At 40.8% G+C, this 27,201-nt stretch overlaps 3 protein-coding genes across 12 annotated transcripts in view; 1 reads left to right on the top strand and 2 right to left on the bottom strand.

The window, feature by feature from the left end:
* ZZEF1 (zinc finger ZZ-type and EF-hand domain containing 1) overlaps nucleotides 1–7,201 on the bottom strand; it is a 153,573-nt gene extending 146,372 nt beyond the window's left edge. For 4 of the 9 annotated variants that reach the window (XM_037808552.1, XM_037808555.1, XM_037808554.1 and 1 more), the window contains exon 1: nucleotides 6,689–7,200. In XM_037808552.1, coding sequence (XP_037664480.1) covers nucleotides 6,689–7,042 — 354 coding nt within the window. In that variant the 5' untranslated portion in view covers nucleotides 7,043–7,200. Of the gene's footprint in view, nucleotides 1–6,688 lie in introns of all 9 variants that reach the window. The other 5 variants (XM_037808549.1, XM_037808551.1, XM_037808553.1 and 2 more) reach the window with 2 other exon arrangements.
* LOC119513390 (neuferricin) overlaps nucleotides 6,988–27,201 on the top strand; it is a 69,173-nt gene continuing 48,959 nt past the window's right edge. The window contains exons 1-2 of one of the 2 annotated variants that reach the window (XM_037808565.1): nucleotides 6,988–7,897; nucleotides 11,688–11,828. In XM_037808565.1, coding sequence (XP_037664493.1) covers nucleotides 7,648–7,897; nucleotides 11,688–11,828 — 391 coding nt within the window. In that variant the 5' untranslated portion in view covers nucleotides 6,988–7,647. The remainder of the gene's footprint in view (nucleotides 7,898–11,687; nucleotides 11,829–27,201) is intronic. The other variant, XM_037808564.1, reaches the window with a different exon arrangement.
* On the bottom strand, nucleotides 21,271–22,631 carry LOC119513391 (guanine nucleotide-binding protein G(I)/G(S)/G(O) subunit gamma-10-like). Its single transcript, XM_037808566.1, has one exon. It carries the CDS (start codon nucleotides 22,325–22,327, stop codon nucleotides 22,106–22,108), a length of 222 nt encoding a protein of 73 aa, XP_037664494.1. The 5' UTR covers nucleotides 22,328–22,631; the 3' UTR covers nucleotides 21,271–22,105.

Raw genomic sequence — 27,201 nt, 5'->3', positions numbered from 1 at the left:
TCAAATGCACAGCTAATACTTATTTTCTTTGGGTATTACTAATATAATTACCTCTAACTTATAGACAGTACAACTACTGTGAGATTATCACAATCAGGTTTTTTTTTTTTTTTTTAATCATCATTTTATTGAGATATATTCACATACCACGCAGTCATACAAAACAAATTGTACTTTCGATTGTTTACAGTACCATTACATAGTTGTACATTCATCACCTAAATCAATCCCTGACACCTTCATTAGCACACACACAAAAATAACAAGAATAATAATTAGAGTGAAAAAGAGCAATTGAAGTAAAAAAGAACACTAGGTACCTTTGTCTGTTTGTTTGCTTCCCCTACTTTTCTACACATCCATCCATAAACTAGACAAAGTGGAGTTTGGTCCTTATGGCATTCCCAATCCCACTGTCACCCCTCATAAGCTACATTTTTATACAACTGTCTTCGAGATTCATGGATTCTGGGTTGTAGTTTAATAGTTTCAGGTATCCACCACCAGCTACCCCAATTCTTTAGAACCTAAAAAAGGTTGTCTAAAGTGTGCGTAAGAGTGCCCACCAGAGTGATCTCTCGGCTCGTTTTGGAATCTCTCTGCCACTGAAGCTTATTTCATTTCCTTTCACATCCCCCTTTTGGTCAAGAAGATGTTCTCCATCCCACGATGCCGGGTCTACATTCCTCCCCGGGAGTCATATTCCACGTTGCCAGGGAGATTCACTTCCCTGGGTGTCTGATCCCACGTAGGGGGGAGGGCAGTGATTTCACCTTTCAAGTTGGCTTAGCCAGAGAGAGAGGGCCACATCTGAGCAACAAAGAGGCATTCAGGAGGAGACTCTTAGGCACAAATACAGGGAGGCCTAGCCTCTCCTTTGCAGCAACCGTCTTCCCAAGGGTAAAACTTATGGTAGAGGGCTCAACCCATCAAACCACCAGTCCCCTATGTCTGTGGTCATGTTAGCAACCATGGTGGTGGGGTAGGCGAATACCCCTGCATTCTCCACAGGCTCCTCAAGGGGGCACTACATCTTTTTTTTTTTTTTTTCCCTTGTTTGTCTTTTTTCTTTTTTTTTTTTTTTTAACTTTCCCTTCTTTTTCAAATCAACTGTATGAAAAAAAAAGTTAAAAAGAAAACAAACATACAATAAAAGAACATTTCAAAGAGACCATAACAAGGGAGTAAGAAAAAGACAACTAACCTAAGATAACTGCTTAACTTCCAACATGTTCCTACTTTACCCCAAGAAAGTTACATAATATAGCAACATTTCAGTGAACTTGTTCCTACTACATCCATCAGAAATTAACAGACCATAGTCATTTCTGGGCATCCCCAGAACGTTAAATAGATTATCTGTTCTTCTTGGATTATTGTTCCCCCTTCCTTAATTGCTCTCTACTGCTAGTTCCCCTACATTCTACATTATAAACCATTTGTTTTACATTTTTCAAAGTTCACATTAGTGGTAGCATATAATATTTCTCTTTTTGTGCCTGGCTTATTTCGCTCAGCATTATGTCTTCAAGGTTCATCCATGTTGTCATATGTTTCACCAGATCGTTCCTTCTTACTGCCGCGTAGTATTCCATCGTGTGTATATACCACATTTTATTTATCCACTCATCTGTTGAAGGACATTTGGGTTGTTTCCATCTCTTGGCAATTGTGAATAATGCTGCTATGAACATTGGCGTGCAGATATCTGTTCGTGTCACTGCCTTCCGATCTTCCGGGTATATACCGAGAAGTGCAATCGCTGGATCGAATGGTAGCTCTATATCTAGTTTTCTAAGGAACTGCCAGACTGACTTCCAGAGTGGCTGAACCATTATACAGTCCCACCAACAATGAATAAGAGTTCCAATTTCTCCACATCCCCTCCAGCATTTGTAGTTTCCTGTTTGTTTAATGGCAACCATTCTAACCGGTGTTAGATGGTATCTCATTGTGGTCTTAATTTGCATCTCTCTAATAGCTAGTGAAGCTGAACATTTTTTCATGTGTTTCTTGGCCATTTGTATTTCCTCTTCAGAGAACTGTCTTTTCATATCTTTTGCCCATTTTATAATTGGGCTGTCTGTACTATTGTCATTGAGTTGTAGGATTTCTTTGTATATGCAAGATATCAGTCTTTTGTCAGATACATGGTTTCCAAAAATTTTTTCCCATTGAGTTGGCTGCCTCTTTACCTTTTTGAGAAATTTCTTTGAGGTGCAGAAACTTCTAAGCTTGAGGAGTTCCCATTTATCTATTTTCTCTTTTGTTGCTTGTGCTTTGGGTGTAAAGTCTAGGAAGTGGCCGCCTAATACAAGGTCTTGAAGATGTTTTCCTACATTATCTTCTAGGAGTTTTATGGTACTTTCTTTTATATTGAGATCTTTGGTCCATTTTGAGTTAATTTTTGTGTAGGGGGTGAGGTAGGGGTCCTCTTTCATTCTTTTGGATATGGATATCCAACTCTCCCAGCCCCATTTGTTGAAAAGACCATTATGGCTCAGTTCGGTGACTTTGGGGGCCTTATCAAAGATCAGTCGGCCATAGATCTGAGGGTCTATCTCTGAATTCTCAATTCGATTCCATTGATCTATATGTCTATCTTTGTGCCAGTACCATGCTGTTTTGGCAACTGTGGCTTTATAATAAGCTTCAAAGTCAGGGAGTGTAAGTCCTCCCACTTCGTTTTTCTTTTTTAGAGTGTCTTTAGCAATTCGAGGCATCTTCCCTTTCCAAATAAATTTGATAACTAGCTTTTCCAAGTCTGCAAAGTAGGTTGTTGGAATTTTGATTGGGATTGCATTGAATCTGTAGATGAGTTTGGGTAGAATTGACATCTTAATGACATTTAGCCTTCACAATCAGGTTTTTAAAACCTTGGCTAAGCCTTCACCTGGAATCAGAATTGCCCTCTTCAGCTAACCAGAGAGAGTCATCAAATTTAGTACCAACTCAAGCCCCAACTCCTTTCACCCCCTCCAAATTTAATATAGGTAAATGGGCTTCAAGAAAAATACATGTTTTTTTCTCCAATGTGGATTACATACAAGGCTTCCTTTGACATGAAAGAAAACAAATTAAGAGTTAATTATGTATTCTTCCAAATTAAGAATAATCATCACAGAGACCCAGTTCCATAAAGGAAAAAGGGCACAGGATGTGGACTCAGAAGATGCACATTTGAGTTCCAGTGCCAACTTAATTTCTAGTCTTACTTAGGTAAGTCACTTAACCCTTCTGAGTCTTTGTTACCTCCTGAGTTTGTTGGTCATTGTCGTACTACCAGCTCCAGAAGGTTGTCCTAAATTAACGGACACTATGTATTTGAACATGCTATAAAGAGTGAGGTGAGATAAATTACACTGAAGTGAAAGACTTTCAAGCACACCTTCTGTGAGTTCTGTGTATGGATATTTAATAATCTGGCACATAGCTCTAGATTGTTCTAGGGATTTTTATAAATTAAAAATAACCACTTAAAACATTTTATAAATCACCAGTTTTTACTGATGTGCTTATGACTCCTTAATGTTTAGTTTTGCCACATATGTGACTAACGCAATTTGATTTCTTAATAGGAAGGTACAACCGTTCACAAATTTTACTTCTCGTATATTTCTTCAGTTCCAGTGGATTTTTTTTTAATCTCATAAAAACCCTTAAGTGGACCACCCATGAGGGATTTAAGTTCTTAGTGCAATATTTTCACTCTTGTCCCCCAAAAAAGACAATTCATCAGAGTAAGTGGAAACGATATGGATATTTTCTCATGAAACCCCAATGTACAAATTCATTTGTGAAATACTCCCAAGTAATCGATGGAGTCTTCTCTCCTAAGCTCAAGCCCATCTGTCTATAAGATATCTCTACTTAGCTGTCTCATGGACACTGTAATTCAATAAGGCCAAAACCAAACTCTTCTTTCCTCTCCAGATCCGCCCTTCTGAAAAATGTTCTCTTTCTCAATAAATGGCATCATCATCCTTCCACTCACTCAAGTCAGCAATGTGGAAGTCATCCTTGATTTCTTTCTCCTTCTAATCCTCTATCCACATCCCATAAGTCTCCGAGAACTGCTGATTTGGCCTAAATAGCTCTCAGAATTGTCCATTTCATAACACTGTCACTGCCACCATCCTAGTCCAAGCCACCAAATCTCTTACATGCACTACCATAACAGCCTCTTAACGGGTCCACTTAGGTCCACTATGGCCCCTCTCCAACTGGCCCTCTACAAGGCAGCCAGAATCATCATGGCACTTCGCTTAAAGCCTCACTGTTTCCAAACTCCTTAATAGAGATTGCAAAGGATCTGTATGATTTGGCCCCTACCTACCTCTCTGGCCTCATTTCTCTTCTCTTTCATTCTATGATCTAGCTTTATGAGTCAAAGACTGCTAAATGTACCTAGTATCTGTTCTCTTTCTCAGTAATCAAATCCTGAGTTTTAGCTGGCTGTAAGGACATAGAATAAGGATCTTTCCCAGCCTCCCTTGCAGCGAAATGTGGCCATGTGACTAAGTTCAGGCCAATGGGATGTAGGCTATGCCCTTAAGGGAAAGAGTGTGGCCCTCTCCTTTCCTTTTCCCTTTCCTGATAGTTGGAATGTGAAAGTGATGGCCGGAGCAGTCATTTGGGTCACACTCAGTGGAAGATGCCTGTAAAGGATGGCAGCACAAGATGGATGGAGCCTAGGTTCCTGATGAAATTGCCGTATCAACCCTGGACTGCTGACCTGTATTTTTACATAAGAAAGAAATAAACAACTTTTTTATTTAAACCAATGATACACTGGGTTTTCTGTCTGCTGAGCCAGTTTTGTTTAAACTTAATGCAAGATATCAGACTTCTTCCAGATTCTCCATTCTCCGGACTTTGGAACTTGGTGCAATTCTCTCTGCCTGAAACACTGCTACACCCTTCTGCCCCTTGCCTGCTAACTCTCACCCTTCAAATCAGGGCTGATTTTACTTTACTTTCACCGGTAAGTCTTCCTTGACTCCCGAGATGAGGTTAAATACTCTTGCTATTTATTCCTTCCACTTTTCCTATTGGATCACACTAACTATATCTACAATTAGATGTGTTAGTATCTGTCTCATACCACACGACTACGTACTCTTTAAGAACAAGAATCTGCTTTGTCCACTGTGATCCAAGTACTTGGTACTTAGTGTATGTCCAACAAATATTTGCTCAATGAACAAATGAATAATGCTATTGCCCTTTAATGATTTCTGGACCACGCCTCGAGGATTTCTTGGCCTTAACATTTCAAGATTCCTACACACTCCACCTGCAGCACTAGTCCTGTTAAGACATGCTCATAATGTATAAACTGTTTTTCTCCGTTAGACTTTGGACTATTCCGAAATATGCAAACTCCTTGAGCAAGGCTCTACAAGGCTTTTTCTGCCACTACTTCATAATTCTCATGATACACCTAGGCATTAATAGTAGAAAGTATTATGTGTATTCTTGGAATGAAAAAAAAATTGGAGACAATTCACTAATAGACATGGCCAATATTTTTAAATGTCAGGATGCTCAAAAATATTTTTTTTAAAAAGAAAACATGAGAAACATGCAAACAGCATTTTCTGAATTATGACCATGTACAGGAAAATATTCCTAAAATATTTTAAAAGACTCTAGTTTTAAAGTGTACAGCACTCTTTACTAGCATGACAAATGCTGTCCGTTTACTGCTTTATCTACTCACCCTTACTTTACACTGAAGAGAATCTACTTAGCTTAGCCATTTTCACAAATTAAGTAATCTTTTGGACATAGCCTCAAGAAGTTAAAGAAATAGGACCCCAAGAAGGAGGCAGTGAGATGCAAAAAAATTTTTTTAATTAAGAGATCAAGGCCATGGTCACTGGGTTACCCTGGATCAGTCTCTCCTTAACTAAAATGAAGTGTTCAGTACAGATAACTCCCAAGATCACTTCCAAGAAAAATATTTTCTTGCCTTATCAATTTGCTCTGTTAATGACATAATAGAGATGATGTGTTATACCAAAAACAGTGTAATTATAAGTATTCACAGAAAACCTGGTATTTGCCTATCAGTTTTAGGTCTTATAGGGTTTAAATAAGTCGAAAATATATATTGTTTTTCAAGAATCTAAAACAAATGTGTGCCTTGGAAAAGCTAGTTTTTGCATGCAGAGAATGACTCTTAGAATGAGTTTTTCCAGTATACATTATTCTCTTTCCACATTTTTTAGCCACCCACACTAGACTCGGAAGGTGCTTTGCAAAAACGTCCAGAGGTCAGTACAGCAGAATGGTTTTCAATGCCACTCCCTTAATCTTCTACCCCTCCTTTCCCTACACCTGATCTGGAGCCTAACAAAAGGTTCCAGAGAGCAACTGATTCAGCGTCAGCCAACTGCACAAATGTCTGTACTAAAACAACATGCAAAGATATCTGGACTTGTTAAGATCTTCAGAGAAAGGAAGCATAGTTCGGGCTTTGCAAACCTCCAATAAGGTTAGAGAGTCATCTAGCAAGTGCCAGCAGTGTACGGGCTGGAAGCGCCCCCGCACCCTCAAGCTCCGGTTCTCTGAAATTGCGGACCCTGTGGGTTCTCGCCTGACCTCTCCAAAGCCACCGCCCACCTCTTCATAGTCTCGGGGACCACTGCCCTTCCCGCCCCCTCAGTCGCCAGCCGCCCCTGACCTCCTCGAACTGCTCGCCCGAGCAGCCAGCGCCGCGAGCCTCCAGCAGCTCCCGGAACTGCTCTAGAGTGACAGACTCTTCACCGCGGCCCAGTCGCTCTTCCAGCCAGCGCAACAACGCGCCGTGGTGCCTCGACACCAGCGACTCGCAGGGCGGCGCAGGTCGTAGGGCAGCCGCCGCCTCTCGCAGCCGGGCCGGCTCCAGCAGCGCCGAGGCAGGGGGCAGCGCCGGGCCCGCAGGACCCGCACCCGGGATCGTACCCAACTCCGCGGCCCAGTCCTGGTGCGGGCCCCAGCCCTCGCCCCCAGCGACTGCCGCTTCGTCTTCACTGCTGTGACTTGGAGCGTTCCCCATGGAGACTCCAGTGTTAGGCGCCTGGCTCTGCTGCCGCCGCCGCCGCCTCCCCGCCTCGACCTGTCAACCTCCGACGGCACCCGGCGGGCAGGGACGGGGAGGGGACGACGGCGGCGGCTGCGACTTCCGGCTTGCTTGCCGTCAAGTGTGGACTGCTGTCGCAACGGCGCCGTCAAGCAGATTCGAACAAGCGCATCGAGAGCTAGGCGAGGACAGCGGGAGCAAAGGGTAGAACCCTGATTTCCAAGAGGGCGCGTCTGTCATAACGTTATGTCATAACGTTATGTCATCCCGCAGCCCCCTTTGCCGCCATCTTTGTTGGGGGCGGCCAAAGTACGATCCAAGAAGGCCTTTCGCTGCTCCACATTTTCAGCATTTCTGGAGCCTTTGACAAGCTTTGCTGGAAAAATATGAGAAAGATTCGGAGTCAAGAAGTAAATCTCTTGTCATAGACGACTTCCTCAATCCTCCGTTGTCCCCGTTAGTGACAGACGAACAAGGAAAAGTGCGTCGCGCCGGTGACGTCACGGTCGGTGTTTCCGCCATCTTAGTTGTGGACAGAGAAGAGGCAGCTTCTGAGGTGCGGAGGGGGTACGGCTGTTTAAATGCTGAGGCCCTGTGGGTGTGGGCTCTTACTGGGCTTGACCGCAGCAGTGGCGGCGGTGATGGCAGCATGGCTGATGAACTGGTGGAGTCCGCGCGCTAGATTCCGCCTTTTCATACCTGAGGAGCTGGCCCGCTACCGCGGCGGCCCAGAAGATCCGGGCCTCTACTTGGCATTGCTCGGCCGCGTCTACGACGTGTCCTCTGGCCGAAGGCACTACGAGCCTGGAGCTCACTATAGCGGCTTCGCAGGTATCAGCCAGGCGGATCACGTTTTTTCCTGCTCCACGGCGTTGTTTGTTCATTCATTCATTCATTTTCTTTTTTACCCCACACATTCCATCAGACCGGCGCGACGAGCAGGGCTTGGCTGACCTATTCTGATCTCCGAAGAGTTTCCCTGCTAATAGCAGACATTTCTAAAATATGTCTCTGTCCAAAATAACCTCTCCCACCTACCCCTAGTTTCTCCTTAAAATAGTGCATTTGATTTGAGGTGTTCTTGCTTCTAGTATAGATGCACTTTCTGCCCTCCTGAAAAAGGATTGAGGTTAAAGCACAGGGAAGAGGTCTTAGTCACCTTTACACTTTACAGTCTCTCAGAACTTAGCACAAAACTGTGCGTATGTTAGGGCCCAAAGAACTTTTGTCAGATGAAATTTATTTTGCTGTCTTATTTTACAGCTGAGGGGATGGAGGGATGTGATTTGCCTGCAGCCCTCACAACTAAGGACCTAGACTAGGACCATGAGCCTATTACTTTTAGAGACGTTACCTGACCAGCCCGAGAAACTGACCACCTCCAAGATTAAAAAACAAAACAAAATGCAGAGGAAACTTAGGGCTAGTAACTAGGCTAGTATTAAATAAATAAGCATTTTCCGTTTGTCATTATCTTAGGGGAATTGGGAAGCTGCCTCTGGCACTTAAAGACAAGTCACTTCCCTCTCTCCAGGGAGAACTTAAGAAATAGAAGCATTGATGGGGAAGGAAATAAGTCCAATTGGTCTTGCCAAACTCCTCAAACAGTCCAGTAGGGAAAAGGACTTAGCCAGGGCTGCTCAGTGAATTAGAAGTGGAGCTGGGACTGGAATCAAGGTTTTTTCCCTGTCAGTTGAGAGTGCATTTTGCTGCACTGTCCTGACACATGCTGATATAGCTGTCTTGGCTGTATGCACCAGTGTGGGCATGAATCTTCCATTTCTGGGGTGATTTTTCATTTGCAATGTACTCTACTGTCATTTTTATTTTTAGTAAGTCCTTCCAGGACTTACTGAGTTACTATGTGCAGAATATTCATTCAACATCCATTTATTGAATCCTACCATGTGGCCTGCCATGTGCCTGGTGCTGTGGAACTAGAGATGTCTAAAACAACCCTCCACTGCCCACTCAGTTCAGAAGGGAATGATATATGTTCATTTATTCATTTTTTTAACCCAGTCAATATTTTTATTATTTTCAATTAAGATATAATTCATATACCATAAAATTCACCCTAAAAATCCTAATGTAGGGACTTTTTGTATAGTCTCAGAGTTATATAAACATCACTAATTCCAGAACATTTCATCACTCCAAAAAGAAACCCCGTACCTGTTAGCAGTCATTCCCCATTTTCCCCAAATTCCCTAATTCTGGCAGTTCATATAAATGGAGTCATACAATATGTGGCCTTTTGTGTCTGACTTCTTTCACTTAGCATAATGTTTTTAAGGTTCATCCATGTATCAGTACTTCATTCTTTTTATGACCAAATAATATTCCATTGTATAGATATACCAAATTTTTTTGTATATTCATCAATCAATGGACATTTGTGTTGTTTCCACTTTTGGGCTAGTAGAAATAATGTTGCTATGAACATTCATGAATAAATTTTTGTGCGAACATGTGTTTTCAGTTCTCTTGGGTATTATACCTTGGAGTGGAATTGCTGGGTCGTATGGTAACTCTATGTTTAATGTTTAGAGAAACTGCCAAACTGTTTTCCAAAACAACTGCACCATTTTACATTCCCACAGCAATCTGTGAGGGTTCCAATTTCTTTACATCCTCACCAACACTTGTTATTGTCCATCTTTTTGATGATTGCCATCCTGGTGAATTTGAAGTGGTATCTCATTGTGGTTTTCATTATTTGCACTTTCCTAATGACTAATGATGTTGAGCATATTTTCATGTGCTTATTGGTCATTTGTACATCTTTTTGGAGAAATATCTATTTCAGATCTTTTGTCCATTTTTTAATTGTTTTTTTTTTATTGTTGGGTTGTAAGAATTCTTTTTGTATTCTGCATTCTATTCCCTTATCAGTTATAATTTTGATGGAGTCCAATTTATCTATTTTTTTCCTTTGGTTTCTTGTGCTTTTGGTGTTGTATCTAAGTAACCATTTCCTAATAGCAAGGTCATGAAGCTATACCCCAATCATTTTCTTCTAAGAGTTTTACAGTTTTTGCTCTTACATTTAGGTCACTCATCTGTTTCAGGTTAATTTTTATATATGTTGTGATGTAGGGTCTAATTTTATTCTTTTGTATGTGGATATCCAGTTGTCCAGGCACCATGTGTTGAAAAGACTAGTCTTTCCCCTGATAAATAGTCTTGCTACCCTTGTTGAAAATCAGTTGACCATAAATGTATTTATCGGGCATTTTTTGAGGATCATACACTGTACCAAATACTGGAGAATCAATATTAAATGAGTTTTGTGTGTGTCTCCCCTGATTAAACTTGTAGGCTAGTAGGAAAGACATTAAACAGACATCACACAATTAATGAATTTTTTTTTGTGATGAATGTTAAAAGGAAAGATTACTGTTGTTACGAGAGGCCCTAACCTAGTGTTACGTGGGGGGGGGGGGTGCGGATTGGAAGAGAGGAGGAAGTACAGGGGTGGTTGGGAGAGGGGGCTTGACTGGAAAAACTGTCTTGAAGTATCTGGAGGATAAGAAGGAGATAGCCAGGTGCAGCTGTAGAAGCAGAGAGAACAGCATGAGCAGTCCCCTTGAGGTGAGAAGGAGCTTGGCTCTAGAAGTAAAGAACACAGTGAGCAATGATGAAAGTGGCAAGGCCAACTTGGTGGGGGATGATACAGGTTGCCAAAGCACATGTTAAGGAATTTGGACACTATCATAGGGCAAAGGAAAGCCACTGAGGATTTTTAAGCAGAGGAATGACATGACCAATTTGTATTTAAAATATCAGGCTAAGTGTTGTATAGAGAATAGATTAGTGGGGCAAGAATTAATGGAGGGAGACTCACTAGGAGCTCACTTTAGTATTTCAGATTAGAGGTGATGGTGGCTTGGCTTTGGTTAGTGGTAGTGGGGATGGAGACGGGTAGACTGATGAAAGAACTATTTAGGACTTGGGGACTGATTGGATGTGGGGGTGAGGGAGGTGTCAAGAACTGCATTTCTGGATCAAGCAACTTTGGGGGTATGACTGTATTTCCTGCAATAGGGAATACTAAAGCAGATGCAGGTTTCCTGGGACTGGGAGTGCTGGTGACCATTAGTTCAGTGTAGGCTTTTGAACTTGTAATGTATAGAGGAGAGCTAAATGATGTTGAATAGACAATTGGATAGAGAAGTCTGGAGCTCCAGAGAAGTCTGAGGGAAAAGTACAAGTTTAGTGAATTCCTGGTATAGAGGTGGCATTTTAAGCCATGGGAGTGGATGAAATTGTCAAGTGAGAGGGTGTGGCTGGAACTGAGGTGGTGAACAAGAATTCGTCTCTGAGGGTAGAAAAGGCGGAGCTAGTGAGGAAAGAGGAAAACCCTGAGTGTAGTGTCATGGAAGCCACAGGAAGTGGTCAGCTGTGTTAAATGTTGCTGAGAATAAATAAAAGAATGTGACAAATGCCAAAGAAATGTGCATCTAAACTCTAGGAGGGTCTGTCACAGAGGAGGGGGGACTAGCTTTGCCTGCGGATGAGGAGTGGGAATTTTCAGGAACTGTTTCTGGAAAAGAGATTCTTGAGTTGGTTCAGTGTGGGTGATTCACAACTTAACCTATTGGAAACTTCCTTCCTACAGGCCGAGATGCATCCAGAGCATTTGTGACTGGGGACTACTCTGAAGCAGGCCTTCTGGATGACGTGTCTGACTTGTCATTTTCTGATATGCTGACACTTAAAAACTGGCTTTCATTCTATGAGAAGAATTATGAATTCATTGGTAGGTCATTTCCATATATCTCATTTGGTTGCCTTGTAATTTTTTTAGGGGGCTGGGATTCTTTGGGGATTGGGCTCAAGGTTAAAAGCTGAAAAACAGCTATGGGTTTTTCACATTAAACTCTGGTTGTTAGTGTAGCAGTGGGCCTCAGAAGAAGATGGATGGGGCACCTGTTTCCCTCATTTTTACTCTTCGAAGGGGATTGCAAGGCCATTTGCTTTGGCCTCTGTTGTCCCAAAACTCAGTAGTTGCCTGCTCCATTCTTGAACACCTAGCTTCAGGAGAGCAGTTGTTCTGTTTCACTGTGCACTAAGCTATTGCCTTCAGTACACAGCCAGGAAAAGTTGAAGCCTAAATTTGGATGCAGTTTTGACAAATTTCCTTTTATTTTGTCCTCTAAGGAGCAAAAATGTTAGCCTGTGTCCATCTGAATGAATTATTTCTCAAATGGACATAGATGCTAATCAAATATTTGTTAAATCCAGCTAGGTAGGGCACTGTACTTGCTACTTACTGGTGATATATGAATGGACTCACCTTTTAAATGAGGGGGCACCCAACAACATCCAAAAGAAATGGTAAAGAAGGTAAACCCTGAGCCTCTAGCAGTGAAAGCAGGAGTGGTTGGGGCCTTTGCCTCCATCTGTGTCTATAACTCTGGCTTCTCACTGGAGCCCAACTTGGACACAGCTAACTTCCTAAAGAATATCAGTGTCATTTCAGCATTGGAATAGGTCTAAATTTGAAGAGTTTTTTCCCCTCCCCTAATGCCTCTGAAAATGTCTGTTTCTGTCATTACTACTTGGGCTACCTTTTCTGAGAACCTTGGCATTTTCACTAACTCTTCAGTTCCCTCTGCATCCAACTGGTCAAAGCGTTTTTTTTTTTTTTTTAAATCAAATTAACAGATGAATTTTATTGCATCTTTAAAACCACAAATAGATCCGGCATCTTGTTTCTGTTGCTGCACAACTCTTAGTTCTTACTCATCAGCCAGCTAAACTGTTCCTTTTTCAAAGACATAGATACTATCCAAAAATTTTCTTATATCCTTGTTTTTAACTGTTGTGGCTTGCTGAATCAAAGCAGCTGAATCTAATACAAGTTCAATGTCATTTCCTTCAAGATTTAAGTCATCTTTCTGGGCTCAAGATACTGAACAAGCAATACCTGGCCTCATCCAAACCCTGCAGATGTATTTTTCACCCAAGAAATTTTGGATTTCAACTGAAGACCCACTCTCCTGAATAACAGTGTTGATGGGGAAGTAAACACACATAGACCTCATCTTGTAACAGAAGCCTGGTGTAACACCCTTGACCATTGTGCCAGTTTCAATGTATTATGTCCCCCAAAATGCCATTATCTTTGATGTAATCTTGTGTGGGCAGACTATTAGTGTTGATTAGCTTGTAATTTTTTGATTGTTTCATGGAAATGCGACCTATCCAACTGTAGGTGATAACTCTGATTAGATAATTTCCATGGAGGTGTGACCCTGCCCATTCAGCTTGGGCCTTGCTTAGTTTTCTAGACAGAAGGAACAAGCTTGCTACAGCCAAGAGGGACACTTTGAAGAACTTACAGGAGCTGAGAGAGAAGCTGCAGCTTACAGAGACATTTTGGAGACAGCCTTTTAAAGCACTCTTTTGCTCCTGAGAAGCTAAGAAAGGACATATGTCCCAAGAGCAATTAAGAGTGACATTTTTGAGGAGCTGCAGCCTAGAGAGGAACATCCTGGGAGAAAGTGATCTTGAAACCAGAACTCTGAAGCAGATGCCAGCCATGTGCCTTCCCAGCGAACAGAGATTTTCTGGATGCCATTGGCCATCCTCCAGTGAAGGTACCCAATTGTTAATGACTTACCTTGGACACTTTATGGCCTTAAGACTGTAACTTTGTAACTAAATAAACCCCCTTTATAAAAGCTGATCCATTTCTGGTGTTTTGCAAAAAGGCAGCATTAGCAAACCAGAACAACCATATTCTATATATGACTACACATAGTGCAAACTGTAGCCAGCTCCTTTCTGTTTCCTTACCATTTGTCAACCCAAAGCCTCTTTTTTCTCTTCCCAAGTAGACAAGTTCTACATTGAGGTGATTGAAGTTCCTCCACAGGGTTGGGTTCCTCTGGGGTCCTAATAACTGTGCTTCCTTTCAGTGCGATGTGGATATTTTTTGGAGTGTCAGCAGACTGGTTGTTGCGAGTCGTCTGCCTTCTCATAGTAGATGTGGCCTGGTCAAGGCCTTTTAACACCTAAAGTTATGCCTTTCTGTTTCCAAACCCCCAATCCATTGTTGGCTCTTAGTGTCCCAACCTTCAGCATGCCCTTCTTTGTTTTCCCTCTGTCTGCCCCAGATCATTCCTGATGCCACAGCTACATTTGCCATCAGAGGAGCCTACCCCCATCCATCTGCCCTACAGAGGACTTGGTTCTCCCTTTTCCCCATGAGGTTGCCAAACCAAGGTTGGAAACGTACTGTCTAATAAGGAAAAGAAAAAAACAACACAAGGGAGTAAGAATGGAGCCTGGTGAGGGAAACTAGTACTGTTCCTGATGGGTGTGGTGAGAGGAATGAACTAGTCTCATTTGATACTAGCATGTTATTGTAGGGATGTGGAGAGGCATATCATCAGAAATGCCTCCAAAGGATTTTATACCCAGGATATACCAGGCTATCTACTATGATAAGTTATGATCCTGGTCCTCATGAGGACCAGGGCTGGGCTGAGCATAGTTCCTGCCCTGTCAGCTCATTCTGGGGCAGCTCTGGGCTGTGGCACTGGTGCCGGCAGGAGCATTCTCAGCCCACTGGGAAGATGGCTGTAGGGGGACGCCCCCCTTTTCTTGGAAGGTTGTGGTGTTTAGCGAATTTTCTCAGCCACTGGACTTATTGCTTTGTGTCTCAGAGCTCTCTTAGCTCTGCTCTTGTCTAGGCCCAAATTGCAAGTCTTTGAGGCTTTCTGTAATGGGCTTCTTAGAGTACTTGTTTTAGGAAAAGAGAAAAAGATTAAAAAAAGACAGAAAGAAAGAAGGGCCCTCCTCCTTGCAGATCTAATGGGCTATTGAAATGCTAAGAGACAAGGAGATTAGGGCCATTAAGGAACAATCAAGAAAGCAGAGAAACCAGCTCTTCAGACAAGGAAACTTGCCCTCTGGATTTGCATATGAGCCTGACTCTGAGCCTTGCCCGTCTCTGTTCTGTGTTCACCAGAACTCCAAAAAGTCTCTGTCTTTTTCTTTTTTTTTTTTTTTTTTGCTGTTTTTGCTAGCCCTATCTCCTCTCTGCCAGGCTGACTGCTCCCGAATTCTCCGGTGTCTGGTCTCAGTCTATCTGTGTTTGGAGTTTGGATCAGTAGTCTGAGTTTTCAATAAGAGCCGCAATTGCAGTTCTCCCTCCTCATTCCCAGCACCGACTGCCCCCCCCCCGCCATGGGACTGAGCCTGGCAGGGAGGGGCACGGGGGCCTGGGCCACGAGAACTTACAGATTTCTCTGATCTCAGCTGTTCCACGCGTTCTTGAGTGTTGTATGAAGTATGCCCAAAGTCAGATTGCTCTCTGGTGTCCAGTCCATGCAGTTCCTGGCTTTCTACCTACTGCCCTGGAGGAGTAACTAAAACCTACATCTCACCACTCCGCTATCTTGCCCTGCCCAGCTTGTTCTGGAGAAGGAAGACTGTTAGACTCTTTCACAGAAACGCTCAGGACTCCTCATGGAATGAAGGTTTATTATAAGGATGAAGTGAAGCCAACTAGGAAGCTACCTTGGCAGCAACATGGCCAAGCCTTGAGGAAAATTGAGATGTCTTTTGTTGTATTCTGGATGCAACATTGGCTTGGAGACCCAGCCAAGGTGGCCACCATTCTCATGACACAGCTTGCTTTCTCTGATTCTCTCTCTGTTGCCTCTATACTATTGTCCTGTCTTTGGGTGACAGGTCTAAAACCTACAAGACAGGCTTGTCACCATGCAATACAGGGCCCCTCTGCAGCAGGAATTCTGTGCCAGGTTGACTCAAAGACTGCAGGCCTGTGACTAGAGCCCTGATCCCTTCATTTATTCACTTAACAAGTATTTAAAATGAATGCTTTGTACTGAGTTGTTTTGAATGCTGAGGCCTCACTTGTGAGGAGAGACTTATGGTAAAGAAGTAAACAGATCAGACAATCACAGCTAGGGCTGTAAATAAAATTAAATTGTGATGTGATGAGTGTTTAGAGCAATTGGTCAGTGTCGGGGGAGGCCTCTTGGAGGAGAGGACAGTTAAGTTGAGACCTGGAAAGTGAGAAAGAACTAGCTATACTGACATCTGGAAAAGAGTATTTCAGGCAAAGGGAACAGTAGTGCCTGGGGTAGGGAGCAACTAAACATAGTCAAAGAATTCAAAGGAAGCTATTGAAGGAATTGAAAGGAGTCCACGGTACATGAGGGAGGAAATAACTTGAGAAGAGGTCGAAGAAGCAAAAAGAGGTCAAATTATCATAGGACCTTGGAAGTTTTGATATAAAAAGTTTATATTTTATCTGAGAGCTTTAGGAAGTCAGTGGAGGGTTTTAAGAAGGCATGGAGGTGACATGATCTGGTTCATATATTAAAAAAGATCACTCCAGCTGCTTTGTGGAGAAAGAATTGTAAGAAGACTTGAATTGAGGTAGAGAGACCAGTTGGGAGTCTATTGTAGTAGTCCACTGTTGGATTAGGATGATAGCAGTGGAAATGAAAAGAAATGGACAGAATCAGTATAATTTTTAGAGGTACGGGTGACAAGATTTGCTACTGGATTGGATATTAATGAAGAGAAGTATACATTTTGATAAGAAGGATGAGTGAGAGAGAGCAGAGCTCTGATTCTAGATAAAGGAGACCAGAGGTGACGTAAATACAATCAGGAAAGTCAGGATGGGGTATTGGACTTGAGAGAATGAACTGAATCCTGGACACACAAATGTAAGCACTGTGTGGAATCCAAGTTCTTAAAGACTGGACAGGTTGGACCCATACAGCAGGGTCAGGTAGACACTGCTATGTCCTCCTACTTGACCAAACCTCCCAGAATTACTTTCTGCAGCTTCTCTTGCCCTGTGGCAGGTACTGCGTATGAAGGCCAGTTATGTATCAGGACTTGGAGATGAAACTCCTTGCACATCCGGAGAACTGATCCCTTTTCTCTCTGGCCCATAGGCTAATGGATCACTTGCTGGCTGCTGTCATAGCTTAGAACTTGAAAAATTATGACAGGGATTTTAGGGTGGTGTATTAGTTAGGGTTCTCTAGGGAAACAGAATCAATGAGAGATATCTCTGAATATAAGATTTATAAAATTGTCGTGTGCAACTGTGGGTATGCACGACTCCAAATTCTGTAGGGCAGTCAGCAGACTGTCAACTCCAAGGAAAATGTCCGATGAACTCCTCGGGAAATGAACCGGCAACTTCAACAAACTCTTCAGGAAACTCTTCGCTGGTCAGCCGAAGAAGTGAAGGTCCTCTATCTGTCTCGCTTAAAAGTCTTCAACTGATTGATTGGATTAAATCCAGCTAACTGCATTCTCTCATTGTGGAAGACACACCCTTCGTTGACATCATCAGTCGCAGCTGCTGCCAACTGACTGATGATTTAATAGACTGGCCTGTTAGTTTATTAACCAGCCACAGACATCCTCCAGCAATGGTTAGGCTGGTGCTTGCTTGACCAGACAACTGGGTCCCATCACCTGGCCAAGTTGACACATGAACCTAACCATCACAGGTGGAAAAGCCAAGTATAAACCAAAACCAGTTTGAATTTATTTATGTCCATTGAAGGAATGATGGGAATAAGAGCACAGGCATGGTGTCAGACCACTTAAAAACTTCATAAACTTCCCTGATTTATTTACTCTCCCAATCTCACTCATATGAATATGGGAACAATGATTTCTCTCTCACAGGTTTGTTATGAGGATTTAAAAATATTGGTAAACATGATTCAGCAGTTCCACTCATAGGTATATATATTCAAAAGAATTGAAAGTGAGGGCTCATACAGGTACTTGTGCACCCATATTCAGAGCAGCATTATCCACAGTAGCCAAAAGGTAGAAACAACCCAAGTGTTGTCTGAATGAATGGGTATATTCATACAGTGGAATTTATATGCCATGGAAAGGAATGACTTTCTAATACATGATACAACATGGATGAAAACATTATGCCATGTGAAATAAGCAGGGCATAAAAGGAGAAATATTGTACAGTTCCACTTGTCTATCTAAAATAGACAAACTCATAGAGACAGAAAGTAGACTAAAGGTAACCAGGGGATGATAGAGGGGAAAATGGGGAGTTAAAGCTTAATAGGTATGGAGTTTCTATTTGGGGTAATGGATGGTAGTGATTATAGTACAATATTATGAATGTAATCAATGCTACTGAACTGTATCCCTAAAAATGGTTAAAATGGCAAGTTTTATGTTGTATATATTTTACCACAATAAAATTTTTAACAATATTTGGATAAAGTGCTAGCATACAGGGGAGGATTGCAGGAAGGTGGCAGGGTAGTAGGAAGCTCCAGGAATCAGTTCCTCAAACAAAACAACTATTGAACTAGCAGGAACTGTCAGAAACAACTGTTTTGAAACTCTGGAGTCTAGTGGGACACTGCAGAATCAAGGGAAGAGTTGGCAGAAGAGGCTTGTATATTGTGGTAGATGTCAGTGAATTTCACCCTCTGTGCAGCTGCTTCCACTCACCATCCTCCAACCGTGTGGGTGGCACCAGGGGAAGCTGCAGCCCAGGCTCTTGGTGGTCTGATCACTGTTCGCTGCTTCTGATCACCTGCTTCAGATAGCTGGGGAGCCAATTCAGAAGGAAGCCATTGTTCCAGCCACACTCAGGCAAAAAGTATCAGAGGAATCCTTTTAAAGAGGCAGTTCTTATTTTATTTTTTTCCTCTTTTCTCCTGTTCCCCATTTGGGAGCAAAAATAGCTTGGATAAGTCAAAAATTGAAGGCTCCAACCCTCAACAACAACAACAACAACAACACACACACACACACACACACACACACACACACACACACACACACACACGCCAACAAAAATCTAGCAATCCCATAGGAGTGGGAGAACTAGATTTCCAGAGTTATAATCACATAATACTCATAATACTGAGAATGACCAGTTCTCAACAAAAATTACAAAACACACAAAGAAACAGGAAAGTATGTCCCCTTCACAGGAAACAAAGAATTTGCCAGAAAAATCCCTGATGAAGCTCATACATTGGAATTATTAAAGACTTCAAATCAACTGTCTAAATTATGTTCAGTGCGCTTAAGGAATCCATATTCCTCAAAAAATAAATTAGGGAAATACCTGAACAAAATAAATAGATAGAAATTATAAAAGGAACTGTTTTAATTTCCTAGCTGCTAAAACAAATACCATGCGGTGGGTTGGGTTAACAATAGGAATTTATTGTCTCACAGTTTCAGAAGCTAGAAGACTTGCTTCCTCTCAGGGTTGGTACCTTCTGGCTAGCTGGCAGTCTTTGGGGTTCCTTGGCTTTTCCGCCACAGGGCAATGCACATGGTGGTGTCTTCTCCTTTCTCTTCTGGGTTTCTGTTGACTTCCCAGCTTCTGGTTGCTCCCAGAGCTTCCCTCTCTATGGCCTTCTCTACAGGGCCTCCAGTAGTAGGATTAAGACCCTCCCTGATTCCACTGGGCCACACCTTAATTGAGGTAACCTCATCCAAAGGTCCTATTTACAGTGGGTCCACACTTTCAGAAATGGATTAAGATTAATAACAATTTTCCCTGGGATGCATAACTCCAAGGGACTAAAGGAACCAAACAGAAATTTTGGAGCTACAAAGTATAATAATTGAAATGAAAAATTCATGGATTCAATAGCAGATTTTAACAGGGAGAAGAAAGGGTCAGTGAGCTTGAAGACAAGAAAACAATTGAAATTATCCAGTGTGAGGAGGAGAAAGAAAAAATGAAGAAAAATGAACAGAACATTTTAGGGGACATAATACATCCAAATCAGCACATTCCACCCCCTGGACCCCAAAATGACATGATCTTTGATGCAGTCTTGTGGAGGCAGATGTATTAGTGTTGATTAGGTTGGAATCCTTTGATTGTTTCCATGAAGATGTGACTCAATCAACTGTGGGCAGGAACTTTGATTGGATAATTTCCGTGGAGGTGTTACCACACCCATTCAGGGTGGATCTGGATTAAATCACTGGAGTCCTATAAAAGAGTTCACAGACAGAAGGAGCTGCTGCAGCCAAGAGAGACACTTTGAAGAATGCACAGGAGCTGAGAGAGGAGCTGGAACACAACCTGGGATCAGCAGACGCCAGCCACATGCCTTCCCAGCTAACGGAGGTTTTCTGGATGCCGTTGACCTTCCTTCACTGAAGGTATACTTGTATTGATGCCTTCATTTGGACATTTTTATGGCCTTCAGACTGTAAATTTGTAACCAAGTAAACCCCCTTATAAGGACCAATCCATTTCTGGTATTTTGCATAATGGTAGCATTAGCAAACCAGAACAGCTGTAAATACCTACACTGGAAAAGAAAGATCACAAATCAATAACCTAACTTCACATCTAAAGAAACTAGAAGCAGAAGAGCAAACTATACCCAAAGTTAGTTGAAAAAAGGAAATAGTAAATGTTAGAGCACAAATGAAATGAAATAGAGAGTAGAAAAACAATAGAATCAACAAAACCAAAAGTTTTTTTTTTTTTAAAGATAATTAAAAGCAACAAACTTTCAGCCAGACTGACAAAGAAAGACAAATAGGTATCCTCTCTCTAACATCAAGAATGAAAGTGGGGACATTATTACTGGCCTTACATAAATAAAAAGGACTATTAGAGGGTACTATGAACAATTACATGCCAACAAACTAGAAAACCTGAATGAAAGCGACAGATTCCTAGAAACATACAAATTACCTAATCTGATATGAATAAATAGAAAATCTCGACAGACCTATAAAGGAAAAGAGATTGAATCAGTAATTAAAAACTTCCCAACAGAGAAGAGCCTAGAACCAGATGTTTTCACTGCTGAATTTTACCAAACATTTAAAGAAGATTTAACATCAATCCTTCTCAAACTCTTCCGAAAAAATAGAAGAGGAAGGATTACCTTGTTCATTCTATGAGGTCAGTATTACCCTGATATGGAAGTCAGATAAAGACAGCATAAGAAAAGAAAATTGCCGACCGGTATTCCTTGTGAACATAGATACAAAAATCCTCAATGAAATACTGGCAAACCAAATCCAATTGTGTGTGTGTGTGTGTGTGTGTGTGTGTGTGTGTGTGTGTACTTGCCATAGAAAATAATGAAGTAAGCAGAGATTTTATTTCCAAACTCTTCAGAGATTATTACAAACACAAAGTATCCATTTAAAAAGTGTCCCAAATCAAACTGAAGGCACATCATCAAAATAAAACACTGTGACATTAAGAATTCTTTGAGGCTATAATATTTTTACATTACTTTGTTTTTAACCATTTGAATGTAGATTACATTTTTAACATTTATTAAAGACATGAAATAATGTAGTATTTGTTAAAGCACAATCATAAAATAGAGGAACTTAAGAAGACAAAGATCAAATCTGCTTCATACGCAGGATGGGGAACCTCCTACATAAAGTTTGCTAGAAACAGCTCCCATGTTTAGTGTTTAAAAATAAAAAGGTCTTCTTTTTTAGAAAAATCAAGACATCATGTGATTAGTAAAGCCTCTTCTTCCCCTCAATTTTATAGTTGGTTATCTTCATATAGAAACTAAATTCATGAGATAAGAACAAATTTTGTTACAGTATAAAAATCTTAGGAACAACAAATTATAAATATTCAATTTTTAAAAAACAAAAATGTTTTCCTTCCTAAAATGTAAACATCCAGTAAATAAAATACACATGGTATTCCAGGTATAGAAACACTGGTAATTCACTTATGAAAGAGATGTATTTTGGTATATTTGGTGGTAGGATTTGTGTTTAAGTATAAAGCACTTCACCAGAAGAACCAAGTCATTAATATTTAAAAGATCCATTCTTTCACCCAAGTTCCTTATTTGAGTAGAAACGCATCAATTTCTGTAGAATTTTGGCTATAGGACCAGGCCACAGGAAAGGTCTGAAATATCTAAAAGTTGTTTGGCTAGAGAAAAGTTTTCTTGAAACATGGAGATGGTCGTTCATCACTTTGTACTTGAAGACATTCCTCAATGAACTTTTTCCCAATCTTCAGAGTAAAGCGCAGGATCTGGGCTCCCGGAAGGGATTGCTCCCGGCTGGCACCCCAACCAGCAGGCCGTCCTTGCAGGCATTCTGCACACAGTACTGTTGAAGCTCTGCAGCTGTCTGAGAGATCTTGATCCTCTCCACACCGGCCTCCAGCTTGAGCTGCTCCATCAGGTGCTGCAGAGTGTTCACGCTGGCCCCGGAAGACATGGCGGTGGCCCCCATAGTATATTAAAAGGATTATACACCATGACCAAGTGGGACTTATTCCAGGAATGCAAGGGTAGTTCAACATAAGAAAGTCAAGTAATACATCATATTAATGGAATGAAGGAAAAACACCAAACAATCATCTCATTTGGCACAGAAAAGGCATTTGACAAAATGCAATATCCTTTCATGATAAAAACACCCAGAAAACTAGGAATATCACATGATAAGCAATGCGATGAAGGGCATTTATGAAAAACCACAGCAAATATCATACTCAGTGGAGAAAGACTGAAAGCTTTCCCCCTAAGATCAGGTACAAGACAAGGATGCCCACTGTGCTGGTTTGAATGTATTACGCCCCCCAGAAAAATCCATATTCTTTGATGCAATCTTGTAGGGCAGACCTATCACTGTTAATTAGATTGTAATTCTTTGAGTGTTTCCATGGAGATGTGCCCCACCCAACTGTAGGTGATAACTCTGATGAGATATGTCCATGGAGATGTGGCCCCACCCATTCAGGGTGGGCCTTGATCAGTGGAGCCATATAAATGAGCTGACAAACAGAAGCAATTCAGTGCAGCTGAGAGTGACATTTTGAAGAGGAGCTACAGACAAGAGGGACACTTTGAAGAACACCCAGGAGCTGAGAGAGGAGCTGCAGATGAGAGACAGTTTGAAGACAGCCATTGAAAGCAAACTCTTGCTCTGGAGAAGCTAAGAGAGGACAAATGTCCCAAGAGCAACTGAGAGACATTTTTGAGGAACTACAGCCTAAAGAGGAGCGTCCTGGGAGAAAGCCATTTTGAAGCCAGAACTTTGGAGCAGACACCAGCCACGTGCCTTCCCAGCTAACAGAGGTTTTCCGGACACCATTGGCCGTCCTCCAGTGAAGGACTGATTGCTGATGTGTTACCTTGGACACTTCATGGCCTTAAGACTGTAACCGTTTAACCAAATAAAACCTCCTTTATAAAAGCTGATCCATCTCTGGTGTTTTGCATCCTGGCAGCATTAGCAAACTAGAACACCCACTGTAACCACTTTATTCAACATTATACTGGAAGTTCTGGCCAAAGCATTCAGGTAAGAGAGAAATAAGAGGCATACAAATTGGAAGAAGTAAAATTATCCCTGTTCACAAATGACATGGTTCTATATGTAGAAAATCCCGAAGAATCCACAAGAAAGCTACTAGAACTAATAAACAAATTCAGCAAAGTTGTGGGATGCAAGATAAACATGCAGAAGTCAGTTGGGTTTCTATACACCGGTAATGAACAACCTGAAAAGGAAAACAAGAAAGCAATTCCATTTACAATAGCATCTAAAAGAGTAAAATACCTAGGAATAAATTTAGCCAAGGAGGTAAAAGATTTCTATGCTGAAAACTTGTACAAAACCTTGCTGAAAGAAATTAAAGAAGACCTAAATAAGTGGAAAGACATCCTGTGTTCATGGATTGAAATACTTAATGTTATTAAGATGTCAGTACTGCCTAAAGCGATCTACAATTCCAATGCAATCCCTATCAACATTCTAGCAGGCTTTTTTTTCCCCCAGAAAGAAAAGCTGATCCTCAAATTCATATGGAATTGCCAGGGACTCCGAATAGCCAAAACAATCTTGAAAAAGAAAAACAAAGTTGGAGGACTGTTCCAGTTTGTTAGAGCTGCCATTACGTAAAATACCAGGAATGGATTTTATAAAGGGAGTTTATTAGGTTACAAAATTACAGTTCTAAGGCCATAGAAATGTCCAAACTAAGGCATCAGCAAGAGGATGCCTTCACTGAAGAATGACTGATGGCATCCAGAATACCTGTGTCAGTTGGAAAGGCACATGGCTAACATCTGCTGGTCCTTTGCTCCTGGGTTGTGTTTCAAAATGGCTTCCTCCAAAATGTCTCCAGGCTTCTGTCTTCACTCCTCTCTCTCAGATCCTATGTGTCCTTGCTTTTTTCTCCCAGGGTGTTTCTCTGTAAGCATCTGGGGGTACCCTCTTAGTTTCTCTGGGGCAAACTCTGGGCTTCATCTCTTAGCTTAGCATCTCCAAACGTCTTTCTCTTTGCATCTCCAAGCATCTCCAAGTGTCAGCAAGCATCTGTTTCAGCTCTTGCTTTCTCTTAAATAATCCAGTGAACCAAGAAAGACCCACCCTGAATGGGTGGAGTCCACACTTCCATGGAAATAACCCAATCAAGGTGTCACTCACAGTTGGGTGAGTCACATCTCCATGGAAACACTCTATCAAAATGTTCCACCCAACAAGATTGGGTTAAAAGATCATAGCTCTTCTGGGGTCCATAACAGTTTCAAACCAGCATAAGGATTCAATTCCTGATATCAAAACTTACTACAAAGCTACAGTAATTAAAACAGTAGGTACTGGCCATAAGGATAGGCATATAAACAAATTGAATAGAATTGAGAGTCCAGAGATAAATCCACACAACTATAGCAGTTGATTTTCAACAAGGGTGCCAAGTCCATTCAATAGGGGAAATAATAGTCTCTTCAAAAAATGGTGCTGGGATAACTGGAAATCCATGTGCAGAAGACTTAATGTAGATTCCTACCTCTCATCGTATACAAAAATTAATTCAAAATGTATCAACAAACTAAATGTAAGAGCTAATAATGTAAAGCTCATACTAGTAAACGTAGGGAAATAACTTCAGGACCTTGTGGTAGGCGATGGATTTTTAGATTAAGCTGCAAAAGAAAAAAAATAGATGAAATGAATTTCATAAAAATTAACAGCTTTTGCACATCAAAGAACATTATCAAGAAAGTAAAAAGACAGAGTGGGAGAAAATATTTAGAAACATATATCTGATAAGGGTTAAACATCCAGAATATATAAAGAACTACAATAATACAACAAAAAGATAACTCAATTTAAAAATGGAACAAGGATTTAAATAAACATTTCTCCAAAGAAGATATCTGAATGGCCAATAAGTATGTGAAAAACCAATCAACATCATTAGCATTAGCAAAATGCAAATTAAAACCACATTGAGATGCCACTTCATACCCACTAGGATTGCTATTATTTTAAAAACTGAAAATAAGTGTTGGCAAGGATGCAGAGAAATAGGAACCCTCAAACATCATGGAAAACAGTTTGGCTGTTTCTTCAAAAGTTAAACATAGAATTACCATATGATCAAGCAGTTCTACTCCTGGGTGGAATTGAAAGAGTTGAAAGCAGGGACTCAGTCAGATATTTGTACACTGATGTTCATCGCAGCATTATTTACAATAGTCAAAAGGTGGAAGCAACTCCAGTGTCTATGAACAGTGAATGGATAAACCAAATGTGGTATGGCCATACAATGGAATATTATTCAGTTGTAAAAAGAAGTGAAGTGCTGGTACATGCTACAACATGAATGAACGTTGAAGATCTCATGTTGAATGAAATAAGCCAGACAGACACAAAAGGATAAATATTATATGATCTCACCAATATGAAACAGTTGCAGTGAACAAAGGCATATAGTCAGAAACTAGAATGCAGGTTACCAGGGTTTGGAGAGGGCTAGGAAAGCAGGAATTAAAGCTTATTTGGTACAGAATTTCTGTTTGGGATGTTGGAAAAGATGTAATGTGATAGTTGCACAACATTGTGACTATAATCAGCACCACTGAATTATATATCTGAATGTTGTTAAAGGGGGAAATTTTAGGTTGTATATATGTTACTAAAATAAAAATTTTTTAAAAACATTTAAAAAATCCGAAATACTTAGAAAAAGCATATTCATAAAGACAGAAAGCATAGTGGTTACCAGGGGAGGAGGGAAGGGGGAATGCATAGTTATTGCTAAATGAGTATGAGTTTTGGCTTGGGATGATGAAAATAGTCTGGAAATAGTGGTGAAAGTGACACAGTATTGTCAGTATATTTAATGTCAAAGAATTGTTCACTTAAAATGTTTAAAATGATTTTTATGTTAAGTATATTTTACCACAATTAAAAATAAATTATTAAAAAAAAAAGTAGCCAGGATCAGAAGAAAACACTGTTACATGAAGTTCAAGTACAGGCAAAACTACTCCATGTGCTAGACACCAGAGGGGGGTGGTCTTAACTGGGATCATGCTGGGACTGAAAGGTTCTACATCTTGATATGGGTCATATATGGTGAAACTCAAGCTGAACACTTAAGATTTATGCACCTTACACTATGAAAGCTATACCTTGATTCAAAAGTTAAGAAAAATAAAAATAATTGTTAAGTATGTCTGTGTCACATGACTCTTAAGATTAGGGTAAAATTGCATAGAAACCAACACACAAATGAGTGCATGTAAAACCTGGTGAAATCTGAATGAGGCTGAAGTCTGCTTAATAGTATTGTACTGAAGTCAGTTTTCTAGTTTTAATATTGTATCATAATTATGTAAGATATTACCTTTGGGGGAATCCTGGTGAAGGGTCCTAGGATTCTCTAGTACCATTTTTGCAGCTTTCTGTAAACCTGTTCTTACCCTGAAGAAACTGATTGAGGAGAAAGGCTACAAACCGGAACAGACAAAACTGCCCTATATTGAGAAAAATGCCTCAGAGGACATACATTAGCCAAGAAGAAAAGCGAGCCCCAGGTTTTTGTTTTTTTTTTTTATTTTAGTGGAAGCATTTTTTTTTTACTTTTTTTAAAATTCATTTTTATTGAGATATATTCACATACCATGCAGTCATACAAAACAAAGCATACATTCAGTTGTTTACAGTACCATTATATAGTTGTGCATTCATCACCAAAATTAATTTTTGACATTTTCATTACTACACACACAAAAACAATAAGAATAAAAACCAAAGTGAAAAAGAACAATGAAAGTAAAAAAGAACACTGGGTGCCTTCCTTTTTTTCT

The sequence above is a fragment of the Choloepus didactylus genome, chromosome 18 (assembly GCF_015220235.1).
Source record: "Choloepus didactylus isolate mChoDid1 chromosome 18, mChoDid1.pri, whole genome shotgun sequence".
Taxonomy (NCBI): domain Eukaryota; kingdom Metazoa; phylum Chordata; class Mammalia; order Pilosa; family Megalonychidae; genus Choloepus; species Choloepus didactylus.
The sequence above is the reverse complement of the archived record's forward strand: the minus strand, read 5'-3'. Positions and strand labels throughout refer to the sequence as shown.

Coding starts and splice junctions, on each gene's coding strand:
- LOC119513391 (XM_037808566.1), bottom strand. CDS start 22,327: ATGGGGGCCACCGCCATGTCTTCCGGGGCCAGCGTGAACACTCTGCAG.